At 52.8% G+C, this 27,639-nt stretch overlaps 1 protein-coding gene across 1 annotated transcript in view; it reads left to right on the forward strand.

The window, feature by feature from the left end:
* The first annotated feature begins 2,706 nt into the window (after positions 1-2,706).
* The window catches only part of GLB1L2 (galactosidase beta 1 like 2), a 45,766-nt gene continuing 20,833 nt past the window's right edge, over positions 2,707-27,639 (forward strand). Inside the window, 7 exon segments of the mRNA XM_067751648.1 lie at positions 2,707-2,836; positions 12,685-12,882; positions 15,089-15,157; positions 15,715-15,810; positions 17,805-17,913; positions 24,146-24,238; positions 26,924-27,005. Of these exon segments, the coding sequence (XP_067607749.1) occupies positions 2,751-2,836; positions 12,685-12,882; positions 15,089-15,157; positions 15,715-15,810; positions 17,805-17,913; positions 24,146-24,238; positions 26,924-27,005 (733 nt within the window). The 5' untranslated portion in view covers positions 2,707-2,750.

Below are 27,639 nucleotides of genomic sequence, written 5' to 3' on the forward strand. Positions count from 1 at the left end.
GCACACACAGCACCAAGGGGGCGGGCAGACCACCTAAGCTGTCCCTCAGGCCAGAACCCCTGGACCTGCCCCACCCTCATCCCATTTAAGGGAGCAGCCTGCCCCCCTCGGAAGCAGCAAGGGCACCTGTTACTTGTTCTCGCTACCTGGGCTGCAGAGTGAGTCCCAGTCAAGCCTTGCCTGAATTCCTGGTGTGGCCTCTTATCAATTTCTGTTGATTAAAGAGCCTGGGGTCAGTATCACCTTTGAACACACTTTATGGTTTACTAATTCATTTGTTGATTTTTGTTATCCTTCTTCCTCAGCTGGAACAGAAATTTCAGAGGGAGAGGATCTTTGTCTGTTTTGTGCACTGATACCTCCCAAACACCTAAAACAGTGTTCAGCACACAGTGGACATTAAAAGTTGTGGATTCCTTCTCAATGAACGAAATGCTGTTGAATCAGACCTTGGCTTTTCAGCCTGAAAAGTGGCATCTTGGCGGCTCTAAGGCCAGCACTGAAGACAGTGCATCCCCCACAAACACACAGGCCCCTCCCAGCCTCAGCGACCTGCCTTTGGGGTGAGAGGCCTTGACTACCCATCTGAACTTGGATCTGTTTTCCTTTTTCTTTTTCCAAGGACAAGGACTTTCTACTTTCTTTTCGTCCAGGGTTGAAATTGCACTCATTTAGTCCCAGGAATTCCCCCTGTTCTTAGTGTTTTGGCTCAAGACTCTTCGGCAACTTGAGTAAAGGAGCTGGAGGGGGTGAGGGCCCAGGGCCCACAGGACTGTTCTGACACAGAAGCCCCATCCTGCATCTTGTCCTAGTGACTTGAAGGGAGATTTTGTCACGTGTTTTCCTACAATTCAGATACACTATATTTAAGGCATTAACACAGTGCGCTCAGAAATAAGATATGCCAATGAATGAATATCTGATCTATAAACCTGTTTGTCACCTTTAAAAATCAAAAGTTAAACAGCCGATGCCGTTAATTTGACGTGACTATTTTGACTTTTTCCGGAGAGTCGCCCCATGCTGACTCCAAGCGAGCAGCTCTTCCTCTCCCGGCTCCTCGTTCACACCTGCTTCCCACTGGCAATGCGGGCTGCGGGAATTCTCAGGGCGGGTCTGCGAGCTCTGGGTCTGTTGGAGTTCTGACTCAGAGTGGTGGCCTGAGGATATCAACGGGACTTCATTTTTTTAAGAAAACGTTTTTTTTTTCTATTTTCTGAACCCCTGGCATCAGAAAGGCAGCCTGTGCGGGTTATGATCGCCATGTATCAGGTCCGATCTTCCCACACACCCAGCCAGACCACTTGGTTTACAGCCCCATTAGACAGTTCACCTAACTGTAGCCTCCATGCCCAGTGATTTGAGTATTTCACGGTCCGCTTGGGGTCAAGATCAATCAAGCATTTTGCAAAGGACTGTCTTGAAGGTGTATCTTGCTACAATTTAAAAAACCCAGTCTTGTCTCCTCAGCAAACACATCTGGATTAGAGCTACCTCTACAGCACCGTCCTGCTATCACAAAGTCCAGATAAAGTAAAACTGTTCTTAAACTGTGAGTAGGGTGTGTCTACAGGTCTGCACTTCCCAGCAGGTTAAGGGGTAATGATTTTTTCTTTAGCACTGAGTTATTTACATTTATCTCTCATAAGTAAAAACAAAGGACACAGGGCTGGGCTAAGGATTTCAGGGTTTTTATAGCCCATGTTAACAAGTTTAAGCTAATATCTGAAAAAAAGAGGAGATGCTGGGACTGTTTAAATACCTTAAGGATGCCCTGGTGTTTAATGGACTGTGCTGTTCACTGCTCAGCAATATCACCAGGAACCAGGGCCGACTGGGCGGGGGCGGGGGGGAGCGTGGCTGGGGTGCGCCTCCGTGGGTGGCAAGGGGACTAACCTTTGACACCTTCCCCATATGTCTCATGGGCCACCTTTTATCCCAATTACACCAAAATACCTTCATCATAGTCTTAACAACTATCACGCAGTTATGGCTTAAAACGTGGACAGAAGGTACTGACTTTGGAGCATTGGCGAAGGGGGAGAGACTGCTCTCGAGATCCCCAGGGGCGGCTCTGGCCCTGCTGTCAGCCCCAAGCGAGCCCCTGCCACTGCGCTAGGCCTTCCCCCCTTTGTTCATTTTTTTTTTTCTCTCCTGGGTTTAATTTTTGCTACCTGACTAAATATTTGCTGAATGCTACAAAAAGAACACTTCACATTAAACTCGCCTTGTTTTGTTCCAGAAGTACAATCTCATTGTATTCCTAGCAGCTTTACGAGCACAGGATATGGTTTGAAAACATGCAACGGGGTGTGTGTGTGTGTGTGTGTATTTTCTAGAAACTCTGATGCTGTGAAGAAACATCAGCCTCCCTAGAAAATGTTTCAGATTTTCTTTCAGTAAAATCTGAATTCTGTTCTTGGGATTAGGTGGGTTTGTGATTGCTAGAAAGCATAAATTTTGCCCACATATTACACAGGCTCCTTTGTGACATAATTCTGTGCCAGAATAAGAATTTTATTCATCCTGGGCGAAGGTGTGGCTGGAAACGGCAAGGGCCACCGTCTGCCACTCTCCGGCGCGTCCTCGGGCTGCAGGCAATGAGCACTGGGGGGCGGGGCTCGCGGCGGCCTGTTGCCCCGGCGACCAGCGCGCGGCCCGGCGACCAGCGCGCGGCCCCGCCCCCGCGCCGAGCTTCCGCTCAGAGTGAGGGCTGGAAAGCAAGCGGGTCCAGGAGCAGCGGACGCGCGATGCCCAAGTGGAATGTCCGGCGGAGGCCCGGCCGCATTCTTGGACTGCTGCTGCTGGTGATCTTGAGCATACTGGTGCTCCGCAGGTGAGCAGACGCCCTGTCCTGCACACCTGCTTTCTCGCCTCCCCTCGCGCCGGGGGAGCCGGCCCGGCAGCGCGCGCACAGCCGCCCGCGGAGCCCGAGTCCCCACGGGGACGGCCCTGTGGTCCCGTCTGATCTGGAGCGCCAGCGCCCGGTCCCTCAGCGCCCCCAGTGCCCTGGGTGACGCCAGGCTCTGCGCTCCCGGTCCCCGGGCGTCTGTACCGAGGGCTCCCCATGCTTTTCCGCGGGAACTCCGCAGACCTGTCCTCAGACCCCTCTCCGACACTCCCAGCTCTGTGCGCCCCTAGCCCTCTTGCTGAGCCCCAGATCCCCAGCTCTTCTCCCAGGTCCCCACATTTCCTGCCAAGCCTGCTGCGAGGCTTCTCTGTTCGGCAGAGGCCAGAGCTCCCAGGGCTCCCAGCGACGGTCCATCTGGCCGGCCCAGCGCGGTCACGGGTCCTACAAGCTTCTCGCTTTGGGTGTAGTTGCCCCGTTCTCGGATTGATGTGTCTTCTCTCTCCACTCTTCCTCCGGTCACCAGCTCATCCCTTCCCACTCTGCCCCCTCCCTTGCAAAGAGTTATCTGGGAGTGCGTTTGGTGATAGAATGATTTACCCACTGCCTGTGTGGGTGCCCGAGCCTAGAATTTTCCTAAACTGTGTCTGTGACCCTATTTTTGAGGTCGATGCCTGGCACTTTCCATATTCAAAACCTCCAGTGTTGCTGGCAGGCCAGCAGCATTAAGGGCTTTGGTAGGGAAGTTAGTATGGAGGCTGCAGGCTGAGCCCGTGGACCTGCGGCGCGCACGCCACCCTCAGCTTTATCTTCTTCTAACCCCCTCGTGGCTCCTCTGGACTTCCTCAGGGAGATAGGGACGTTTGGGAGGGAGAGAACTCTTTCCATTTACGCCTTTCCAAGACTTAGGCGTCGTCTCTGTTTTGGAGATGGGGAGGGTGTCACAGGGTTGTTGGGAGAAGGAAATGGTGCTCTTCTCCCTCTGGGCTCAGAACACATAGGAGGCATCTTGTTTGCCCAGTCGTTCCCAAGACTTTTCCATTCTGTCTATGATCCCAGCCCCTCCTCTTTGAGGACCGGCCCTGGCTCTTGTAGACACAAGGCTGATGCACACCGCAGAGGGATTCCTCAGAGGAGACGCAGCAGGGGCCTCTGGCATACAGCCAGGTATCCAGGAGCCCACACCCCCAGGGAGAAAGGCCCGAGGTGTGCGAGGAGCATGTGCGTTGTTGTTGGAGGTCAGGGATGTAGCAGCCCATGCAGGGAACCCAGACAGGTCACCATGAAGGGTGGCTCCGAGGGGCTTGAGGTGGGCCAGGTAGTACACCCTGACGGTCTGCAGGAGGAGGTGCGGGAAGGAGCCTGGTACTTGTTGTGTCTGGAGGGACAGAAGGTGCAGAAGCACGGGCTCTCACAGGTGAGCGAATGTGTCCCCACCTGGTGGAGTGGCCGCAGGAAGGGTAGGCTGGGGGGGCGGGGCTTGTGGGGCCACACAGGAACAGCAGCAGAGGGTGAATGGCTGTGACTCATGACCTGGAAGAGTTTTGGCATGTTTAGGAAAGACGTGGCTTTTCCTGCTGTGCTGTCTTTCTCAGCAGGTAAGATAGAGGCCAGAGAAGCTCTGAATTAGTTCAGGGCCACGTCTTAGGGTCCTCTGGAATACTTGTCTTCTGGGCTTCGTTTGGACTGTATCACCCTCACGGATGACTTTCGCCCAATTCCTGCTGTCCAGCTTGGGCTGGACACCAAGGACTATGTCTGGAGGCCAGAGCCAGCACCTTCTTTTTTTTTTTTTTTTTTTGCGGTACGCAGGCCTCTCACTGTTGTGGCCTCTCCTGTTGCAGAGCACAGGCTCCGGACGCGCAGGCTCAGCAGCCATGGCTCACGGGCCCAGCTGCTCTGCGGCATGTGGGATCTTCCCGGACCGGGGCACGAACCCATGTCCCCTGCATCGGCAGGCGGACTCTCAACCACTGCGCCACCAGGGTAGCCCAGCACCTTCTTTGTTGCTCCCTCTTCCTACCTTACGCTAAGGTGACCGGGTCACCCCACTAACTGAGTGGGGGCCCAGCTCCCAGCTGTTGTAGGGAATGTGGGTGTAGCCAGTGCGATAGAGGTCACACAGGGACTGGCTGCTCAGACAGCGGCTTTGCCCCTGAGCTGTCAGGATCAGAAGGCAGGTGTTTGGGTGGGGAGGGGCTGCTGGGTTGCGGCTTTTGTTTTTCTCCTGAACTTTACCTTGGGCTGGTTCGTGGTCAATCACAGCTGTTTGATTACATCATATCCAAGAAACAGGAGGACCAAGATGACTTTTGAGGAAGATTTCAACCTTCGGCTTTTTAGTTTGAACGATGGTCTTAAAAAAAATTTACCTTCACTGCAGTATAGTCGTCAGGCAATAAACCGCGTGTTCAGCAGGTGGAGTGTGCTGGGGTCTGTGTGTGTGTGTGTGTGTGTGTGTGTGTGTGTGTATGTGTTTTCCACATCTGAAATATTTTTTTCTTCTATTTTTTTCCTTCTTTTTAAATTTTTTTTATTATTTTTTTATACAGCAGGTTCTTACTAGTTATCAATTTTATACATATTCGCTGATGTGTTGCTTTCGGCCACGGGATATTAGTTGGCATTTTCTGGAGTTTATAGAAGTGTAATCTTCTGTCTTGGTTGGCCTCCCCCTCTAGCGTGTTACTTGGGATCCAGGAACCTCGGCCCTGAGCCTGTCATTCTCCACTAGCACGAGAATGCCTGCTGGGCATGGCTCCCACTCAGGACTTTTCCTCTCAGCATCAGTGCGTCACTGAGCAACGCTCCAGGAGCTCTGCGTCTCTCCAACCCTAGATGTTAGCTGGCAGAGTCAGCGGAGGGGAGGGCCGCCAGGTGGGCGCCTGCCTCCCGCCTCCCACCTCCCTTGGAAACCTGTCTCTTAGCTGCTTCTGCCCTGCTTGTCTGGGTTCCAGACCCCCGTTCCTCCCGTGCCTCTCAGGCTCCTCGGCAAGGGCAGGTCACTTAGCCATGGAACCAGGCCACTTTCTGTGGTCCAAATCACGGCCGGTCCCGTCCTCTGGGGGCATGTGCAAAAGGTCCCTTCCTGGGCCTCTGTGAAGTCACTGATTTTATGAGCTTTGCCTGTTCTGGGCACTGATCTGCGTGGGGTCTGAGTCATCGCCCCTGGAACACTCCAGCTCTTTGAGCGCCATCCCTCTTGTGTTCTGGCAGTGAAGCTTACAGCCTCTGGAATTGTCACCCCTGACAGGCGTGGGGAAGCGGGGAGGGGCAGGTATCTGAGCCCCTGTGCCGGACGAGAGGGTGGGCGTTGAGAGTCGGAAGGGGACCCAGTGTCTCAGTGAACGCACGGACAGTGGAGGTGTATTTGTGATCAAGGGACCGGGGTGCCCAGGAGACCAGCGCTAAGAGCTCCAGAGCCTCGGTCCCCCAAGCATCAGGACGTGGGCTAAGGAGTCCTCTACCCCTTGGGGCAAGGAAGGAGCCACCAGTGAAGTAAAAGCACTTCATCTTCGATGATGTGACCCTGACCCCCATCGTATCGCCTGGAATTCTCTTCTGATGAAGAGGCAGGAGATGCTGGGGCTGAGAGAGACTGTCTCATAACGCGTGGGGCCTGCAGAGGACCCTGGAGCCCAGGCCCTGCCCTGGCACCCAGCAGTGGGGTGTTTGCAGCCCCCTCTGCACTCGGTTTTACCTTTTGCTTAAATCGATTGCTCTGGACGTTAAAGGCCATTGAGAGGGAGTCCCCTTACGTGGTGCCTCCCCTGGGATGGAAGGGCCGGGGATCCTTCGGGGCTCACGGTAACGAAGCAGATGTTTCTCAACAGGGCTTCGTGGACGGAGACCCTTGGTGGGTGCCCCATGCTCCCACCCTCACCCTCCGAGGGACGGTTAGCAGGGCTGTGCCTTTCAAGAGCACATTGCATTGTTCTTGCAAAGGCTATTTTGTGGGTAGGTAACCTAGGAAGAGGATGAAATCTTCAAATAATATAAATGGGAAGATAAGGCCCCCTAGTTCTGGCCCCTGGGCACCCCTCTCCCTGCCCAGAGGCTTCTCTGATCACAGTTTCTCTCCGGAGTGTTCTGTGCACATAGGGACAGCTGTAGACGTTACCCTGTTGGTTCGTTGGGCTCATGAGTTATTTAAACTGCCCCCTTCTGAAGAGCATCCGTGGCTGCAAACCAAGTCGTAGTGAATATCTGCTGGAGATATTTCCGTCTATAGAATTGCTGACCGTATGAGATACTCATTTTAAATCTTGATCGACATTTATAATAAGTAAGTAAATAGCACATTCTATTTCTGTTGGATCAGCCTGAGCTCTGTAGGCTCAGGAGCAAATTCCGTTTAATCTGTGTGGGTAGAGTCTTTGTGTCCTGTAAGAACTAGCCCAGCTCTCGTCTATCTTGGTAGGTAAGTCCCACGTGTTGGATTTTAAAAACCCATTTATTTACAGTACGTTGTGCCCTGTTTAATGAAATCCTTTTATTCTGATTCCGTGAGTGTCTCAGAGATCAGAGTCTTGTCATCAGGGGTGCCCGGGGGTTAGCTAACAGAGCTTTCCTCTCTTGGCACTTTTCCCATTTATGATGCTGTCAATGGAAATTTTTCCCAAAGTGACAGCACAGTGTCATGTGACATCCGATCACTTTCTGTTGTTGGTATGTGGTTGATTTCGAATGAGGAATTTTTATTGCTGCATGATTGGGTCTCAGGGTTTCCTCTAGTAAACGCTTGTTCACATACAAACTCCTACGGGCTGTAGAAGATGCTGCCTGGCTTGGCCTGCTGGAGCCCGGGTGCGTGACCCACTCTTGACCTACCAGAGCCTTCTTGGAGGGAAGGGCAGAGGCTCCAGGCTTACAGTGGTGCCACAGGCTGCAGGGTGCTGCACGATGGCCAGGCATCTCTGCAGAATGAGCGACTCGCTTTTGGATGGAAGGCCTCAGCCCTTTGGAAATATTAAGGCCTCTCCCAGCAAATCAGGAGCCAGAGCCTTGGGCCCAGGCCAAGGAGCACATGCAGGAAGCCAGGGCAGACCTGGGGACAGTGTTTCTTTTCCTGGGGGCTGAAGCTCGTGGGGCTCCAGGGTTGGTGCAAGAGGCAGTCTTCTGGGTTGGGGACGTTAGGGGCGCTGGCCAGGACCGGAGCGTGGGCGGGCCCCTCCTTGGGCCCCCAAACCTCCCAGCTGAGGGAGGCGTGCACAGGGCTGAAGGCTGGTGAGACCTAAATACCCCCGAGGGGGCAGTTCATGGGGTCCAGCCGAGGAAGCTGGACCTCATGGGAGCCTGTAGCCACATCAGAATCTTGAAAGTGATGAGGAGAAATTTGTATTTTAGACCCAAGTGAGGACGTTTCTGTGTGTGATGATGTCTTCTGGGCAGTTTAACATGTCCATCTGGGTGATGGTCTCCGGCATGGCCACGTGGATGGGCGGAGTGTTTTCTTGGTCAGCATCTTGATATGAAGCCCTGGACCCAGATTCAGTTGAACATTTGCTTAGGGCAGCCCGAGTGGGGTCACAGTGTACATTATGTATGGAACCAAACTACTGATGCCCGGGACCAGTGAGGACTCATGTTCTGGGGATGGAAGGACTGTTTCTGCAGGTTCCTACCTCGAGTGCCAGCTTGTCCACACCCTTGTTAGCCTGAAATTGTGTGAGCCTGGCCTGGTCGCCGCTGGAGGCCACACGTCCCGGGAGTTGACGATGCTATCTCTGCCGTGTCTGGTTGCGGCGATGCTGTCCTGTCTGGATGTGGACACGTGTACGTAGGACGGAAGACAAGGGGGTGGCTGTGACGCAGTGTGAGGCCTGCCGGTCCCACCGTGACCTCGGTTGTAGTCAGTGTCTGCAGCGCTCACAGGGACGCCCTCTGGCTCCGCTGGGACGTTTCAGAGCGGTCCTCATCAGCCTCATGCAAGGAGGTGGCGGGATCTGCCCTTCTACCTCCCGCTGCCCTGAGAGACCCTCTCCGAAAGCGGAGGATCACTTCCTGGGCTCACCTCACAGGAAGGAGGTGGTAAGCTTGTTACCTGCACATCTGCCCATTTTTTTTGTTTTTTTGTTTTTTTTTTGCGGTACGCGGGCCTCTCACTGTTGTGGCCTCTCCCGTTGCGGAGCACAGGCTCCAGACGCGCAGACTCAGCGGCCATGGCTCACGGGCCCAGCCGCTCTGCGACATGTGGGATCTTCCCGGACCGGGGCACGAACCCGCGTCCCCTGCGTCGGCAGGCGAACTCTCAACCACTGTGCCACCAGGGAAGCCTGAGAAACATCTTGTTAAGCCCCTTGCTATATGCCTCACAGAAGAACGTGCTGGACACAGCTGGTAAGGACCATCATGTCACAGGTCCTTCTACTGCATTTCCCTGGTGTCTGATCCCCATGCAGCCCTTGTGAGCAGTCAGGACAGGTGATGGCCCCGTGTTACAGGGGAAGATCATGCCCTCGGAGCCAGGGTCCGTAACCCATGGGTACGGCGCTACCAAGGGGAGGGCCAGGGCTCCCGTCCAGACCCTCCTCTCAAAGATCCTGCATTTGTTTTCACTTCCCCACGTCTGTGGTCCTTTGGGAGAACTGTATTTTGAATTGTCATTTTAAGTCACTTGGAAGGTGGAACTTTTTGGAGAAAGAAACCAGTGCTAGGTTGCCAGGTTATGCACAGACGACCATTCCTGCGATGATGCAGCAGAGCTGGCGTCCACAGCTGCGGTAGAGGGTGTTGGGTGCTGGGGCTGAGAAGGAGAGTAGGTGGAAACTGTTTCCTTTGTCCAGGACTGGCTCTAGACAAACTCCCAAGTGGCCAGTGATGTCTGTGGCACCTTCTGCCCTCTTGGCCTCCTGCGGCCCTGTGTCTGGCCACCCGGGGCCCCCGGCCCTCCTGAAAAACTCAGCCCCGCCAGTGGCTCTCAGCCTTGCCCTGAGGATCTTTCTAGGACCAGTGCCTGTGCCCACCTCCAGAGGGAGTTCATTGGTCTGCGGTGCAGACTGGGCTTCAGTTGTTTTTAAAGGTTTACCAGGGATTCAGGTACGCTGCCAGCTTTGAGAACCATCGTGGCCGCATGCAAACCCCCCTACCTCTGGTGTAGCTGAGTCTAGCCGGGTGTCAGGGAGGCCACAGTGGAGACTGCATGTGCTCTGGCCGCTCCCACGTCTCCATCCGCTTGGGCCCCACGCTGGTACATTGCCTTGGTCAGTGTGCTTGTCACAACTCCGTCTCCGTGACCACAGCTGCCTGAGGCCAGCCCATTGTTCCTGTCTAGAGCTACGCTTCTCAGCTTCTCAACCTGTTACTTGGTGAAATACAATAGAACCAAATTGCTAGAAAAAGAAAATGGAGAGAAAAAAAAAAACAAAATACTGCACCAGCCTTTCTTTCTTTAGTTTTTGGGCGCACCCTGCGGCGTGTGGGATCTTAGTTCTCCAACCAGGGATCGAACCTGCACCTCTTGCATTGGAGGGCAGTCTTAACCATTGGACTGCTGGGGAAGTCCCCCCTCCACTGCCCCGAGCCTTTAAAAAAAAATGTTCTTTTTAATTAAAAAAACCTTTTTATTGGAGTATAGTTGATTTACAATGTTGTGTTAGTTTCAGGTGTATAGCAAAGTGAATCAATTATATATACATACATATATCCACTCTTTTTTTTTATTCTTTTCTCATATAGGCCATTACAGAGTATTGAGTAGAGTTCCCTGTGCTATACAGCAGGTTCTTACTAGTTATCTATTTTCTATACAGTAGTGTGTATATGCCCATCCCAATCTTCCAAATTTTCCTCCCCCCCGTTATCCCCTGGTAACCATAAGTTTGTTTTCTACATCCGTGACTTAACTTCTGCTTTGTAAATACGTTCATTTGTACCCTTTTTTTTAAGATTCCGCATATAAGCAATATCATGTGATACTTGTCTTTCTGCGTCTGACTTACTTCACTCAGTATGATAATCTCTAGGTCCATCCATGTTGCTGTAAGTGGCATTATTTCATTCCTTTTTATGACTAAGTAGTATTCCATTGTATGTATGTACAAATCTTTATCCATTCATCTGTCGGACATTTAGGTTGCTTCCATGTCCCGGCTATTGTAAATAGTGCTATGATGAACATTGGGGTGCATGTATCTTTTTGAATTATGGTTTTCTCCAGGTATATGCCCAGGAGTGGGATTCCTGGGTCGTATGGTAGTTCTATTTTTAGTTTTTTAAGGAACCTCCATACTGTTCTCCATAGTGGCTATACCTGCCCCAGCCCTTGATGATTAGCTTCTGCAGACGTGCAGTCGCTCTTGTCACTGGGGAGGCATCTCAGTTTCTGTCCCGACCTCAGCGAGGACCAGGCGGTGACACCACCCCGGCCTGCACAGCTGAGGAGCACGGGCTGGGGTGGGCCGTGCACACTCCCTCTCCCGTGGACGGTCAGAGCTGAAGCCCTTGGCGTGTGGGCAGAGGAGAAGCCGGTGCTGGTGGCGGAGGTGGGGAGAGAGCCGGAGGATGGCGCATCCGCATGGTGCCCGTGGCCGGCGAGGCTCGAGTGGTCCCTTTGAAGACTGCCTCAGCCCATGCCTGGTTCTCCGGTGTCTCTTTCAATCAGTGTGTGGTTTCAGCTTTTGTTTCAAAATGAATGGAAAGAACAGAAGTGATGCAGGGACCTTTTAATTTTAATTAATTAATTAATTAATTTTGGGGGCTGCGTTGGGTCTTCGTTGCTGTGCATGGGCTTTCTCTAGTTGCAGCGAGCGGGGGCTACTCTTCGTCGAGGTGTGCGGGCTTCTCACTGCGGTGGCTTCTCTTGTTGCAAAGCACGGGCTCTAGGCATGCGGGCTTCAGTAGTTGTGGCTCATGGGCTCTAGAGCGCAGGCTCAGTAGTTGTGGTGCACGGGCTTAGTTGCTCCGTGGCATGTGGGATCTTCCCGGACCAGGGATCGAACCCGAGTCCCCTGCACTGGCAGGCGGATTCTTAACCACTGCGCCACCAGGGAAGTCCAGGACCTTTTTAAAGCAGAGGAAAAGGTACCAACTGAAATTTGCTTTTGCCCCAACTCACTTTTGGTTTTCTGTCTCCAGCTTTCCTAAATTTCCAGCTTCTCTTGCTGCTTCTCTCTGGGCTGTCAGGAGACGGGGTGGAGAAGAGAGGGAGAGGTTCTCGGAGCCCCGAGTCAGGGGGGTCATGTGAGGGCCTCCCCCTGGCCAACCCACAAGACACCAAGAGGCGCTTTTTGGGGACTCACCCCTCCTGGCAGCCCTCCCGGGTGGGGGGCTCCCTGTCCTGCTCGGGTGCCCCTCGGCCAGCACTCCTTCTCCAGGTGTAACAATTAAGACCTGGAAATTCAGTCAATGAGCAGACACCGTTTCTAACCGGTACCTCTTTCCAGGTATCTGCACCTCCAGCCCGGTGGCTGTGACCTTGAGGTGGCTCAGAGGTACTGTGTCAGGTAGCTGCTGCTTTGATGTGTGTCAGATAGCCTAGCCGTGTGGGCCATTGTAGGCACCCGCATCTGCCCCCGAGTCCCCCCAGCCCTGGCACCTGAAGGCAGCTTCTCGGCCCCAAGAACCTCCTCCCTGTGCTGTGTGTGCCCTGACTTCCCTCCTGTGAGCACGGCCTCCATGTTGAAGGCCGAGTCTGTCGTGTTCCTGGCAGGCCGCGTGGGCTGGGGGTGTGGGTGGTGCTGCGTCTGCGTGGTGCTGAGTCTGGCCGCCCGGCACAGGCCCGCTCGGGAAGGGATGCCGGGGGCTGGAGAAGGAGGTGGGGAAGCCTGGCTCCGAGGTGCCCACTCAAGGCCCAGGCTGGCGAGGATGGGCACTGAGGCTGCCTGTGCTCCCTGCAGGGTGAACTGGCACAGGCTGACCCCCTTGTGGCTGAGGCATTGGTGCTTGGGGCTGCCGGCCAAAGGGCAGAACTTCATGCTGGAGGACTCGGCTTTCTGGATCTTTGGGGGCTCCGTGCACTACTTCCGGGTGCCCCGGGAGTACTGGAGGGACCGGCTGCTGAAGATGAAGGCCTGTGGCCTGAACACCCTGACCACGTGAGTGCGCCCCGACACCCCGGCCACCGTGCCTTGTCGCCAAGGGGGCTCCTGGGCCTGCGTCCAGGCTTCTCCGTCACGTCGGGAGGGTGAGCCCTGCTTGGTCCTCCCCCTGCGCAGCCTGGAGGAGCATCTGCGGGCTGAGCTTTGTGAGGAAAGATTAGCAGGGGCCCAGCCCCTGGGTGGGTGTGAATGGGGGCAGCCTCCCCACCACACACTGTCAGGGGGCCCAGCGGTGGGGGCTGGACGTGGGCTGGGGGCAGAAGGAGCGACACTGGCTGAAAGAACCCAGTGAGCGAGGCCAGCGTACACGCAGCAGGTGGTGAAGTCATCAGTCTTTCAGCCAGCCCTCCACCTTGCGTCTGTACAGTAGGTGCGTGTACACCTCTCCAGCACAGCCCACGCGGTTTGCAACCTTCCTTTCTGGAATCATCTTCAGAGCTTTGGCTTCCACCCTAGAACAAGCACAGGGTCAGCACGTGGTGGTCACTCAGTGCAGCGCTGACATGTGAATCAGTTAAAAGCGTGCTCAGTGGGGAGAAATCTTGGATCATTTTGTGAATTTATTTTTCAGAATTTCCAACGGATATTTGGATCGAAGTCTATGAAGTAAAGTGGGTGATCAGGCTGGGTTTTATTAAAATTTCAGGCAAAAATGTGTGATTACAAGTCAAGGACAAGGATTTTCTTGGTGACGTATGAACTGCTTTGAAGACAGCACTAAGTACGGGGGTGTTCTCACCTGTGACAGCATAGTTGAACAGAGTATGTGATTTTCCAGGAAGATTGCCTAGTGGGATCCATTTATTTGCATGTGTAAGTTCTGATCCTGCGGGTACGTGCTCTTGTTATAGGGCTCCTGAAGCTTGTAGGAATATTGCAGGGGGAGCATTTCGCCTCACGAGAGCAGGATAATCTACATAATCTCTTGAGTGTGAATTGGGAGCCGGCAAGCCCCTCCTTCACCTGGGCACCCTTTGCAGTCAGAGGGGCTCCCCCAGAAGCTGGGGGTGGGGTGGGGTCCAGGAGAGGGGCCGCTGGAATTACTGTCAGCACACTCTACTCTACATCAGGCCCTTCAACGAACTTACTTCATTTCCTTATCCTTTCTTCAGAGTAAGAACGTCTGTCCTGTTCCAAGGCTTGGAATTCTGGAGTTTTCATTAAAAATAAGACTGATGATTAGGGTTTCTTTTTACCCTACTTTTGTTACCGACCAGGGTTCTTGGACTCTTTAACCAATAGAATTTGACAGGAGGCCAGATGAGGAATTCGGGCAAAGCTTGACTGGGACTCACTCTGCAGCTCAGGTAGCGAGAACAAGTAACAGGTGCCCTTGTTGCTTCCCGAGGGGGGCAGGCTGCTCCCTTAAATGGGGTGAGGGTGGGGCAGGTCCAGGGGTCCGGCCGGAGGCAGGGCTTAGGTGGTCTGCCCGCCCCCTTGGTGCTGTGTGTGCAGGGATGGTGCACAGGACCCTGCTCTTGCCCCCAACACCCCAGAAATGGCAGTTGGGTTTGTGGCCTTTTTGTATCTTGTGGTTGATAATTTGCCCCCTGAGCAGGCCTGCAGTTATTTTTAGTCCCTCAGAGTTTCTTTGTATCTGTTGTTGGAGGAGACATTTGTCCAGGTGCAGATCCTGCAACAAAGGGCCCAGGTCCCAGCTTGTCCCACATTTAACTGATTTTCCTATAAAGTTACTTCTTTTTCTTTGATGAAGAGAGAGGATGATGGGGAGGGATGGGGGAAGAGGGAGTCACCAGATCTCCTGGGCCTTCTCTCCCTCCTTCCAGGGAGAGGACTTGCCCTGGCTTCTCCGAGGTCCCAGGTCTCTTCAATTTGTTCTTGGTTCGAGCCCTGACAACACTAAGACAATGTACTTAAGAAATACATCTTCAGGCTTCCCTGGTGGCGCAGTGGCTGAGAGTCCGCCTGCCGATTCAGGGGACATGGGTTCGTGCCCCGGTCTGGGAAGATCCCACATGCCGCGGAGCGGCTGGGCCCGTGAGCCATGGCCGCTGAGCCTGCGCGTCCGGAGCCTGTGCTCCGCAATGGGAGAGGCCACAACAGTGAGAGGCCCGTGTACAGCAAAAAAAAAAGAAATACATCTTCAACCATCGTGAGGGGTTTTAGGGACGAAGGTGCTCATTTGGGAGACAAAGTGGGATAAGTGGAGAACTCATGCCTGTAGTTATCATTTCTACCACAGCTACGTTCCGTGGAACCTCCATGAGCCGGAAAGAGGCAAATTCGACTTCTCTGGGAACCTGGACCTGGAGTAGGTGCTCCTGCTGTGCGACCCGGCCCAGGGCAGGGGGGTGCGGGGGCTCCTGGGGTGACTGGGATCCCCAGGGGCACCTGGGCTCTGCCGTGAGAACAGAGGGAGCCTGGGGTCTGCAGCCTGTTCTCAGGACCCGAACGCTCTCCAGCCATGACCCCCTTACTCCCGGGGGCCCGGGCCTGCCTGCCCTGAGCCCAGACCTGTTTGCTGCAGCCCAGAGGGGCCCCATCCCCCAGGTGGGCCCTGCTCTGCAGGGTGGTTCTGCCACCGCCGGGGTGGGGGGCCGGCAGGGTCAGGCTCCCCATCGGGACCCCTGTGCCCCGTCTGAGGCCCATTGTCCTCATGCCCCCAGAGGTGCTGTGCAGATGTCCTAGACTGGGGGCCACGGCTGTGACCCGGCTGGGCATCCCCTGCTCTGCTGGGGGGTCGCATCCTGCTCTCAGCGCCCCCAGCCCCCCGGGGGAGGGGAGGGGGCGGCAGCTCTGCCCTGCGGTGGTGCTGGGCCATCCCCCCTCGGCTCCGAGGCCTGAGAGCTGGTGACACTGACCCCCCAGGGCCTTCGTCCTGTTGGCCGCGGAGGTGGGGCTATGGGTGATCCTGTGTCCGGGCCCCTACATCTGCGGTGAGATGGACCTCGGGGGCCTGCCCAGGTGAGCGGGGCGGGGGGCCTCAGCTGTGTCCGGAGTGGAACATCACTGACGCTGTAGTCCAGTCTAACGATAACAGCGCCTGTCCTGTGTTTCCCCGCGCACGTGTTGTCTCAGGGAACGCGGTGGGTGGTGACGCGCTGAGAGGCCTGTGCTGCTCCAGTCCCCGAATCCCTGGTTCACCGATGAGATGTGAGTCTTGGTCGTGCAGCCAGGAGTATGTGGGGGAGAGGAAGCGTCAGCTGCTCGTGTTTCTTTCCGGGAGGGAGCGGGGCCGGGGGCCTCAGCTGTGGCCGGAGTGGTCCTGTGCGCTTGTGCAAAATGCTAAGCACCAACGTAGGTTTAATTTGGCTGTTAACCTATACTTTTCATTCTGTGCTGAAGTTCCTTTTCAGAATGAGTGGCAGCCAAAGGGCGTCGTTGTCAGCAATGTCAAAGTTGCTGTCCTCTTCAAATTCCACATGGCTTCCCTGCGCGGGCGCGGGGCTGGCCCTCCTCACTCCTCAGGCCTCTGCTGCGGGGCTGGCCCTGTCAGGTCACGTCTGCTGTGGATGGGCCTCACTTTCTGAAAAATGGGAAGAGTCAAACCCGTCCTTCTGTTTCTTAGGGATGTTACCAAGCATTTTTTAAAAGTGCAAGCATTTTGACAAAGTAGAAGAGAAACAAGTTGTTTTAGTTGTAGCTTTCATCTTCAGATCTCGGGCCCTGATGAATTACCTTGGGGTGTGGTCTCCAGGGGGTCAGTAGCGGGTCTGTGGTCAGGTCAGGAGTCAGGTGGGATCAACTGGCACCACGGCCGGCCCTCGTCCTGGTCGTTACTACCACTGGTGTCCAGCACAAGGGTTTTCTGTTGACAGGCACGGCGTCCTGTCCTCCCAGCCTCCGGCCCCGCCGCCCCGGAGGGAAAGATGGTGCTTTGCCTCCTCCGCCCGCCTCGCTCTCATCTCCAGGGCGACCTGGGCCCTCCCTGGGCTCAGGCCGGCCCCCTCCACTGCCTCACCACCCAGGATCCCTTCTCTGTCGCTGGGCCATCCTGCTCGGCGAGGGGCCCCCGACAAGGCTCACACAGCCACAATGGCCTCGGCACCCCTGCGGATTAGAAACCCGTGTGTCAGTGATGTACCCGGGCTCGGGCCCGGGACGAGGACGGATTAAGTCTGAGCTGAGAAGCAGCTCAGACCTCCCTGCGCCCACCTGTCCACTCAGGTCCGGTTGCGTTGGGGAGGGACTCGTGGGTGGGCACCCCCGGGAGGCCGAGCTGGGCGCGCTGGAAACAGGCAGAATCCCAGTGGGGACGAGAAACCCGAGCTGTCTGCGTGCGATGGACGTGAGGTGTCAGACCAGAGGAGACTGCGCTCTCGTCCACAGTTACCTGACACAAATTGGTAGTTTTCTGAGCCTGTTCACTTCTTGCAGATGAGAACGAGAGAAGCATCAGGCCGTTTGTAAGAAAATACAAATGTTTCTCAGAATTTGGAATGAGAAGGGAGAATACCTTGGTCACGCTCTGTGTTACCTGGCGAGTGTGATCACTACAGACAGGTTGGGGGCAGCTGGACCAGAGCGGGGAGACCAGGGCTAGCTTCTCAGCTGCTGGTTCAGGCTTCTTTTTCTGGGTGACACTGGAAGATGGCACATGTGTCCTCCAGTCCCAGTGATTCCTGACCCCTTTGTCTTCACCTCTTTGTGATGAGATTGTAGTGTAAACGCTTGAAAAATGGGCCTTGGGTTCAATGAGAAGCTTTTCTCCCTCTGGCAGCCAGACCTATAGCCATGAATCAGAACTAGAATGGCCACCGGTGCTGGTGTCCTCGGGTGGGAAGCAGGCCCAGATCCATGCCCGTGTCTGCCCCGAGTCCTGGCTGAGTGGACGTGGGGGGAGACTGGTCTCCACACTCATTCCTGGGCTCTCTGAAGCTGGTTCCTTTCACCCATCACCCTGCCCAGGGCAAATCCCCAGACAGTAAAACTAATCACCCCTCCCCTTTTCATTCCAGCTGGTTACTCCAAGACCCCGACATGAGGCTGAGAACAACTTACAAGGGCTTCACCAAAGCAGTGGACCTTTATTTTGACCACCTGATGGTCAGGGTGGTGCCACTCCAGGTAAAAGCGAGCAGACCCTTCTCTGCCCTCCCCGTCCTCCCACTGGTGGTAAAGAGTCCAGGTGAAGCTCTCAGACCAGGGCTCGCAGCCCTTTGCACACGGGACACCTTCCCCCCACTGCTTGGGACGTGCATTTGGAGGGCCTTGAATGGTGGTCTTTGCAGAGGTCTGTCTAGTGCAGTGTTGCCTTAGGTGGGATGCAGATGTTGCTGGCGCAGTGCCAGGGCTGCAGCACTTGACGCCTTGGTAACTGGAACACCCACCCATCTGCGTCCCAGCAGCACAGTGATCCAGCTCTGCTAGAGGGGAGCTTGTGTGGATAGGCCCTCGCCTGTGAGATGGCAGGACTTCTTGTCATTATAGTTACCACTGATGACTTTCCAAAGTACATGCTTCTGCTACCAAAAAGGTGCTGCACGGTACATGATTATTATTCAAAACATATGTCTTAAAATGCATTTTGGGGAGAAGGTATCTTAACTTGGCATCTAATAATTGGAAGCAATGAAAAAGCAGGAATGGGAATAATTAATTGCTTCTGTAAGTGTGACATTGAGAAATTTGTACATCAGTAAAATATTAGTTCATCAATAAAAAATTGTTTTTTATTTTTTTGCCGTACGCGGGCCTCTCACTGTTGTGGCCTCTCCCGTTGCGGAGCACAGGCTCTGGACGCGCAGTCTCAGCGGCCATGGCTCACGGGCCCAGCCGCTCCGCGGCATGTGGGATCCTCCCGGACCGGGGCACGAACCCGTGTCCCCTGCATCGGCAGGCGGACTCTCAAACACTGCGCCACCAGGGAAGCCCTAAAAATTGTTTTTGAGTCAGTGGTTTGGGATATTCACAGCACACATAGATCAAAGGAACTGTTGGTCATTTGTAGCGTAGGCAAATAAAACACAGGATACCCAGTTAAATGTGAACTTCAGATAAGCAAGGAATAATTTTTTTTAATTAACGTATATCCTAAATATTGCCTGGGACATACTGACATTAAAAAATTCATTGCTTATTTAAAACTTTCATTGTAAATTCAAGTAGTGTAACTGGGTGTCTTGTATTTTTATTGACTAAATCTGGCAGCCCCAATCATGAAAGAAGCAAGAAGCTAGGACTTTAGCCTAGACTTTTACAAGGAAATGGGATTACCGGGGTGATTCAGTGAGCTGTAGTAGGTTGGGGGGTGGGCGTGGGCATGGAGGCTTTGTCAGGAATGTGGCCCAGAAGCATTCTTAAGCATGGAAAGGGCATCCCCAATCCATTAAAAAAATTTTTTTTCTGGGTATAACATAATTATTTTATTTTTTTATTACGGTTAAATATACGTAACATAAAATTTACCATTTTAAGCATTTCTAAGTGTCCAGTTCAGTGGCATTAAGTGCATTCACATTGTTGTGCAGCTGTCACCACCGTCATCTCCAGAACTGAAACTGTCCCCATTAACACATTATTGACTGGGGGATTTTTGCAGAAACTAACGCCTGTGGCCATAATATGTCTCCTGTCAAGAATGTGTTAAACATGAACTCCCATTCTCCCTTCTCTGTAGCCCCGGCACCCACCATTCTACTTTCTGTCTCTGTGAACTTGACCCCTCTAGGGACCTCATCTAAGTAGAATCGTACAGTACTTGTCCTTGGGTGACGGGCTTATTTCACTGAGCGCAGTGTCTTCAAGGTTTATCCATGTTGTGGCATAGGTCAGAATTTCTTTCCTTTTTAAGGCTGAGTGAGATTCCATTGCACGTATATACTGTTTTGCTTTATCTGTTCATTAATCAGTGGACGCTTAGGTGTTTTTGCTCATTGTGAAAAAAGCTGCTCTAAGCGGACTGTATGGATATCTGTTTCAGTCCGTTTTCACTTCCTTTGGATATATACCCAGAAGTGGTATTGCTGGATTACACAGTGATTCTGGGTTTTAATTTTCTGAGGAACAGCTATAAGTTTTCCACAGTGCACCATTTTACATCCTCAGGGGCAATGCACAAAATTCCAGTTTCTTGACATCCTGGCCAACAGTTGTTGTTTTCTGCTTACTTTATAAAAGCCATCCTAATGGGTGTCAGGTGGTATCTCGTTGTGGTTTTGATTTGAATTTCCTAATAATTAGTGATGTGGAGTATTTTTTCATGTGCTTACTGGCCATTTATATATCTTCTTTGGAGAATTATCCAGATTCTTTGCCCATTTTTTATTGGGTTGTTTGTTTTTGTTGTTGTAGGACTTCTTTATATCTTCAGTATCTGTCAGTATCTTGTCAGATGCATGATTTGCAAATATTTTCTTCCATTCCGAGGGCTGCCCTTTCACCCTTGTTGATTGTGTCCTTCCATGCACAGAACTTTTTAATGTTAAGTCACACGTATCTTGTTTTTCCTTTTGTTGCCTGTGCTTTTGGTTCCACCTCCCAGAAATCATTGCCAAATCCAGTGTCATGAAACTTCTCCCCTGTGTTTTCTTCTAAGAGTTTCAAGGTGTTAGCTCTTACATTTAGGTTTGTGATGTCCTTTGAATTAAGTTTTGTAGATGGTGTAAAGTAAGGGCCCAGGTTCGTTTTTTGCACGTGGATATCCAGTTTTCTCACCACTGTTGAAAAGATGACTGTCCATTCCCCATTGAATGGTCTTGTCATCCTTGTAGAAAATCTTTTGGCCATACGTGTGAGAGTTTATTTCTGGGCCCTCTATTCTATTCCATTGGTCTGTATGTTTGTCTTTTTTTTAATTAATAAATTTATTTATTTATTTATATTTTTGGCTACGTTGGGTCTTCGTTGCTACTCACGGGCTTTCTCTAGTTGCGGTGAGCGGGGGCTACTCTTTGTTGTGGTGCACGGGCTTCTCATTGCGGTGGCTTCTCTTGTTGCGGAGCATGGGCTCTAGGTGCACGGGCTTCAGTAGTTGTGGCACTTGGGCTCAGTAGTTGTGGCTCACGGGCTCCAGAGCGCAGGCTCAGTAGTTGTGGCGCACGGGCTTAGTTGTTCTGTGGCATGTGGGATCTTCCTGGACCAGGGCTTGAACCTGTGTCCCCTGCACTGGCAGGCGGATTCTTAACCACTGCACCACAAGGGAAGTCCTGTATGTTTGTCTTGAGGCCAGTAACAACACTGTTTTGATTACCATAGCTGTGTAGTAAGTTTTGAAATCAGCAAGTGTGAGACCTCTAACTTTGTTCTTTTTTTTTTTCCAACATTGCTTTGGGTATTCAGAGTCTCTTGAGATTCCATGTGGATTTTAGGATGGCTTTTTCTGTTTCTTCAAAAACATTGCAGTTTTGACAGGGATTACATTGAATTTGTAGATCACTTTGGGTAGTACTGACATCTTAACAATATTAAGTCTTTCAGTCTATGGACACAGGATGTCTTTCCATTTATTGGCATCTTCTTTAATTTCTTTTGGCAACATTTTGTAGTTTTCAGTGTCTAAGTATTTTGCCTCTTTGATTACATTTATTCATAAATATTTAAATCTGTCTGATGCTATCGTAAGTAGCATTCGTTGGTAGTGTATAGAAGCAACTGATTTTTTTTGTGCATTGATTTTGTATCCTGCAGGTTTGCTGAATTTGTTTATTAGAACTAACAGGTTTTTTTTTAATCCATTCTGTAAATCTGTTTTTGGTTGGGGAGTTTAATCCATTTACATTTAAAGTAGTTACTAATAGGGAAGCACTTACTTTTGTTGTTTGTGTTCTGTATGCCTTATAGCTTTTTTTCTCCCTCATCTCCTCCATTACTTCCTTCCTTTGTATTTAGTTGATTTTTTAATGACAAGTTTTTATTCCCTTTTTTTTCCCTTTTGTGTATCGTCTACAGATATTTTGGTTGTGGTTACCATGGGGATTATATACACAGTCCTGAAGTTAAGACATTCTATTTTATATTTATACCAACTTACCTTCAATCACATACAAAAACTCTACGCTTTAAAAGCTCTGCCCCCTTTATATTATTGCTGTCACAAATTATATTTTTATATATCATGTACCAATTAATATAGATTCATAATATTTTTATGCACTTGTTTTAAATCCTGTAAAAAATAAGAAGTGGAGTTATAAGCTAAAATTACAATAATAGTGGATTTTACATTTTTTCACATATTTACCTTTACCAGAGAACTTTATATTTTCATTTGATTTTGAGTTGTCATCTAGCATCCTTTCATTTCAACTTGAGGAACTCTGTGTAGCATTTCTTGTAAGGCAAGTCTAGTGGTGTAATGAATTCCCTCAGCTTTTATTTGTCTGAGAATGTCTTAGTTTCTCTTTTACTTTTGAAGGACAGTTTTGCTGGATATAGAATTCTCACTTGATAGGATTTTTCCTTCAGCACTTTGAATATAGTATCCCACTGCCTCTGTCCTACAAGATTTCTGATGAGATATCTACTGATAGTCTTATTAGGGATAGTTAGCAGATATTTGGTCCTGTCCAAAATGTTCATAAGACATTTGGTCCACACTAACAGGGCTTTGATGTTTGGTTCTGTCCAAAACCATTTGGCACGGACCAAATATGCTCATGGACATTTTGGATAGAACCAGATTTCAAGGACCTTTTGGCATGAACTAAATATCTTATGGAATGAATGTCTTATGGACGTTTTGGACAGGACCAAATGTCCTGCAAGGTTGGGGCTCCTTTGTACATGTCTCGTTGCTTTTCTCTTGCTCCTTTTAAGACTCTCTCTTTGTCTTCTGACAGTTTGATAATGTGTACTGGTGTGGGTCTCTGGTTTAATGCTACTTGGAGTGCACTGAAGCTTCTTGGATTTGTATATCCATGTCTCCTCCATTATGTCTTCAAATAATCTCTCTGCCCCTTTCTTCTCCTTTTGGGGTTCCTGTAATGAGTATATTTGTCTGTTTACTGATTTGCATAAGTCTCTCAGGCTCTGTTCACTTTTCTTCATTCTTTTTTCTTTTTGCCTGTCAGACTCAGTAATTCAAAATGACCTGTCGTCAAGTTTGCACACTCTTTCTTCTGCCTGTTCGAATCTGCTGTTGAACTCCTATGGTGAATTTTTCTATTCAGATAATGTACTTTTCAGCTTCAGAATTTCTGTATAGTTCTTTTAAAAAATCATTTCTGTCTCTTGATTGATATTCTGACTTTGTCCGTAAGTCCTTTTCCTGATTTCTGTCCGTGTTTTTCTTTAGCTCTTTGAGCATATTTATGACAGCTGTTTTAAAGTCTTTGTCTAGTAAGTTAAGCACATGTGTTTCTTTAGAGACTGTTTCTAGCTTCTTTACAGACTGTTTCTAGAGACTTATTTTGTTCCTTTGAATGAGCTACGTTTTCCTGTTTCTTTGTATGCCTTGTGTTTTTTGGGTGAACATTGGGCACTTATAAAAACAGTCCTCTCTCCCAGTGTTTGCTGTCTTCTGGGGACACCTTTACTATTTAGTGGGCTCCTGAGCCTTGAGATCAGCCTGGGGTGCAGGCTTAAGATCTTCTCAGATATTTTCTTGGCATATGTCCTGTCTGGCCTGTGTGTGTACTTTTCTTCCTTCCTTCCTTCCTTCCTTCCTTCCTTCCTTCCTTCCTTCCTTCCTCCCTCCCTCCCTCCCTCCCTCCCTCCCTCCCTTCCTTCCTTCGTAATCCTTTGCCCCCAGGCATCCATGGGTTTGTAGTCCCCCTGAAATGTTTACATGCTGTGACCCATCACTGCCTTCTGCAGCTTCCAGCCTGAGGTCCAAACTATGCCAACATTTTCTGTCTGATCTCCAAGTCAGATGAGACAGAAACTAGTCCCCTGGGGAGCCTACAGACAGCCCAGGACATTGCAAACAAGTTCCATCTTGCTCCTTCTGTCCTCAGGGAGGGAACTGGAAATAGGGATGCGTCCTTTTGACTGCCCCATGCTACGCCAGGGAGCGGGTGGGACAAAGGTGATCGAAACCATGGAATCTCCTACCATTTTGAACATGTCTTTTTCTTGATTGGGTATTCACTCATTTGCTTAAACATTTCACTTGTTTCCAGAGCTCCTGTAAAGTTATTTCAGTCAGTGTGCAGTTGTTTGTTTGATGTTTCCATAGGGGAACGAGGGCCTGGCGCTTCCTACTCCCTGTCTTACTGACACCACTCAATTATATACCAAACCTTTTGAGACTTGCGCTTTCTAATGGGTTGTTTTGCTATAATTGGCAGTAAGTGTGGTGACATTAGCTAGTACGGTTCCCACTGCACACTCAGCTTCTGATTGTTCTCTCTTTTCCCAGTACAAGCACGGAGGACCCATCATTGCTGTGCAGGTGGAGAATGAGTATGGTTCCTACAACAAAGACCCTGCCTACATGCCTTACGTCAAGAAGGTAAGAGTCAACTTGGGTCACCTCTTCGTGGGGTGTTCTGGGCTCTGGTGCAATGTGAGGGTCTGATGTCACCCAGCACCATTTATTAATTGGTGAATCTTTTCTCCAGACCTTTATTCCAACAGGGTCCTCACTTATTTGCCCTCTGTTGGCTGAGTTTAATGGGGATCGCAGTACATACGGGGCTGAGAGTAATGGAACTACCTTGATTGAGGGCGATGGCTGGAGGCCTTCCTGGAGGGGTGGGTTGCTCCTCTCACTCCAGCACCCAAAGCAGCGGCCCCACTATCGGCTGCACATTGGCTTCATCTGGGGAATCGTTTAAACTCACTGTGCCCCAGGCCATATGCCATCCCATTAACTAAGGGTCTTGGGGGTGGAGCTCAGACATCTGATTCCAGCGTGTGGGTGGCTGGGAGCCCCTGACTGTGTGTCAGAGCAGGGAGGGGCAAGCCCAGGGCAACACTTAGAAGAACAGGCTTCTGCTCAGAGGTGGTTCCTGTCACTTGGTGAATGAGACCTGGAATAAATTGCATTCATTTTTCTAAACCCCCACTTCCTCTTCTGTGCAGCTGGGCTAACGAGAGGATTTGCCTCTCCGCATTGTGCGTGTAGTGAGGTTGCAGACGCAGTGCCGTTCCAGCATCCGGTGAGCAGTCAGTAAACAGGACCATGATGTTATCAGCAACACCGGTGTTTTGTACTTGGAAGGGTCGGCACCCGTGTGAGGCGAGGAAGCTTTAAGTGGCCTCAGTGACTCCACTAATTTAATTAGAGCTGCTCCGGCCCCTGGTGTCCTGGGTGGCATCCCTTCTGCTGTCACAGGCAGAGTTGTGTCCATCTGGAATTCCTTTAGTCCCTGCAGATGGCTTGTAGGTTCTTACCCACTCTCCCCTGCCCCCCACGCCCCCGCAGAAGCCCCCGGTGTAGGGGCAAGGCTGTCTCTGGGGAGGGTGGTGTTCCTGAAGCTGGATGGGGAGAGATCAGTCCTGACGGTCAGGCCCAGTCACACCCTGGCCTCCTCTTTGGGGTTGGCTGGAAGGAGCCCGGCCAGGGCTCAGGCCAGGAGGGCATCTACTGCCCCAGCACAGACCCCGAGACTCTCCTGGGCTGGGCTTCCCCAGCAGGTGCTCACTGAATCTCTGGGCTGCAGAGAAGGAAGCTGCCCTGCTGGGGACGGGGGCAGCCCCGCAGAGACCTCCCCTGCGCAGTCGTGACTCTGATGTCTGGGAAGGGGTGCATGTGAGACAGGCGGACAAAGGGACGCCTCTGTGGTCGCAGATGGACGGCCTGTCAGAGCCACTGAGCAGAAGACTGCAGGGCTCCAGGTGGAGGGGCCGGGACCCCAGGGCAGCCCACCCCTCCCTGCGTTGGTCCTCGCTGCAGCCATGCGCCCGGGGAGTTGAGAGGGGCGCCTTGGAGGGTGCGGATCACAGGAGGAAACCGCAGCGCCTTTCGCGTTTCGCGCATTCTGTGCGTGGTGCTGGGGCCGACCGGCGTGGTGCTGGGGCCGACCGGCGTCCTACCCCGGGAGCGGCGGCCGCGGCTCAGGAGCCGCCGCCATCATCACTGAAGCCCGAGTCGTGCGCAGCTTCTTCGGGGCCCTGCAGATGTGGCGCTGTCTGCGCAGGACGGCCACGGGCAGGGCACTTTGGCCTCTGAGCCTTAGGGTCTCCACGCGCACAGCAGAGGCGGGAGCGTCCTTGTCTTGGCCCTGTGGGGAAGCAGTGAGGTGGTCGGCACAGCCCAGCTCTGCCTGGCGGGTGGCAGGTGCTCGGGGGCAGCGACTGTCCCTCGCGGTGCAGGCGGTCAGTCTGTGCCCCTAGGAGATGGACATTGTCAAATTGTGTTCCCCCCACCCCCCAATGCCGTGCACAGGGGGGCCTGAGCAGGGTCTGCTGAGCATCGGTGACGGGCTGGCTGCTTCGATCCTGCACTGGCCTCCCCCGACTGAAGTCCTGAGAATGAAGGCCTCTCTGCTGCGTCCTCACGGCCTCCGGGCAGATGGGAGCCTTAGTCACTGCTCACTGCCTCACCTCTTTCCAAAGGAGTTTGGTTGAAATAAGCAGTCTTGTCATAATACCTGAGGAAGAAGTGTCGGGAAGGTGCCCTTGCTGGGGTTTCAGGTCCGCAGGCCTCAGGCCCCATGCGGAGCCCGACGGGGATGGACCGGCTGAGGTGCGCACCTGCCCGCCAGCTCTGGACGCTGCAGCCCTTGTCTCTGAGCCTCCTCACCCTGCAGTGAAATGTCAGGTGTGAGGCTGACCAGGACGGCCTGTGCAAGGCGCTTGCGGGAACGCCCACATGATGGTGATTGTTCCTGAGCCACGGCTGCTGCTCCCGGAGAAGGACGCCGGTCAGCCCCAGCACCATGCGCATTCCCGCTGCGGTTTCCTCCCGTGATTTGCACCCTCCAAGGCGCCTCTCCCATCTCCCCGGGCACGTGGCTGCAGCGAGGCCCAACACAGGGAGGGGTGGGCTGCCCTGGGGTCCCGGCCCCTCCACGCGGAGCCCTTCAGTCTTCTGCCTGGCGGCCTTGCCGAGTGGCTCTGACAGGCCATCCATCCGGGACCAGCAGCCAGCTGCCCAGCGCCCCTCGGGCAGCCTGCGCGCGGTGGGAGCTCAGCGTGTGATGTGGCAGGAGGTTTGAGGAGCAACAGGCTGGCTCATCTCACTCCCCCACAGGCCCTGGAGGACCGGGGAATCGTGGAGCTGCTCTTGACCTCAGACAACAAGGACGGCCTGAGCAGGGGGATTGTGGACGGAGGTACCTGCCTGGAGGCTGTGTGCAAGGATGGGGACAGGGGACGGGATGGCGGCCTGGCCTGGCTGTGCTCCCTGGATGGCCTTAGCCACAAAGGAGTCTCTGATGCCTGTTATCCTGTGTGCGTGGGGCTGGGCCCCAAAGCTCAGGGCCTCGGGGCTGGAGGGGCTGCGAGAGGTGGGCTTGCGTAGCCGAGTCGCTGAGCACCAGGGACGCTCAGGGCCCTGCAGGACACGGGGCAGCGGAGTGGGCATCGGACACGGTCCTACAAAGAGGGCCGGGCAGACCAAGTGCTGGGTGTCCCGTGGGGACAGCTCGCTCAAGTCCTGCCCGGGGCTGCGCAGCCCACAGCGCCGGCCGGTCATCTGGGCGGCGGTGTCCGGGGGTGAGCGCGTGGCTCTCGTCCTGTGTCCCCGTGCCCCTGCTCCGCCTCTCTCCCTGTTGTTGTGAACGCCCCCACCTGGCACCGCTTCCAGGTCAGACGCCCCCACCTGGAGCGAAGCCCTTTCTCCTCCTGCCCTGCCCACGTCACCCGATTTCCCTGCCCTGGGTCCTTCCCGCCTGCACACGCCTGTGTAGCTGTTTCCTCCTGAGAAGCCCCCCGACCCGTTCCCCGCAGAGCTGTCTCTCTGTCGCC

Source organism: Pseudorca crassidens, chromosome 9 (genome assembly GCF_039906515.1).
Source record: "Pseudorca crassidens isolate mPseCra1 chromosome 9, mPseCra1.hap1, whole genome shotgun sequence".
NCBI classification, from domain to species: Eukaryota; Metazoa; Chordata; class Mammalia; order Artiodactyla; family Delphinidae; genus Pseudorca; species Pseudorca crassidens.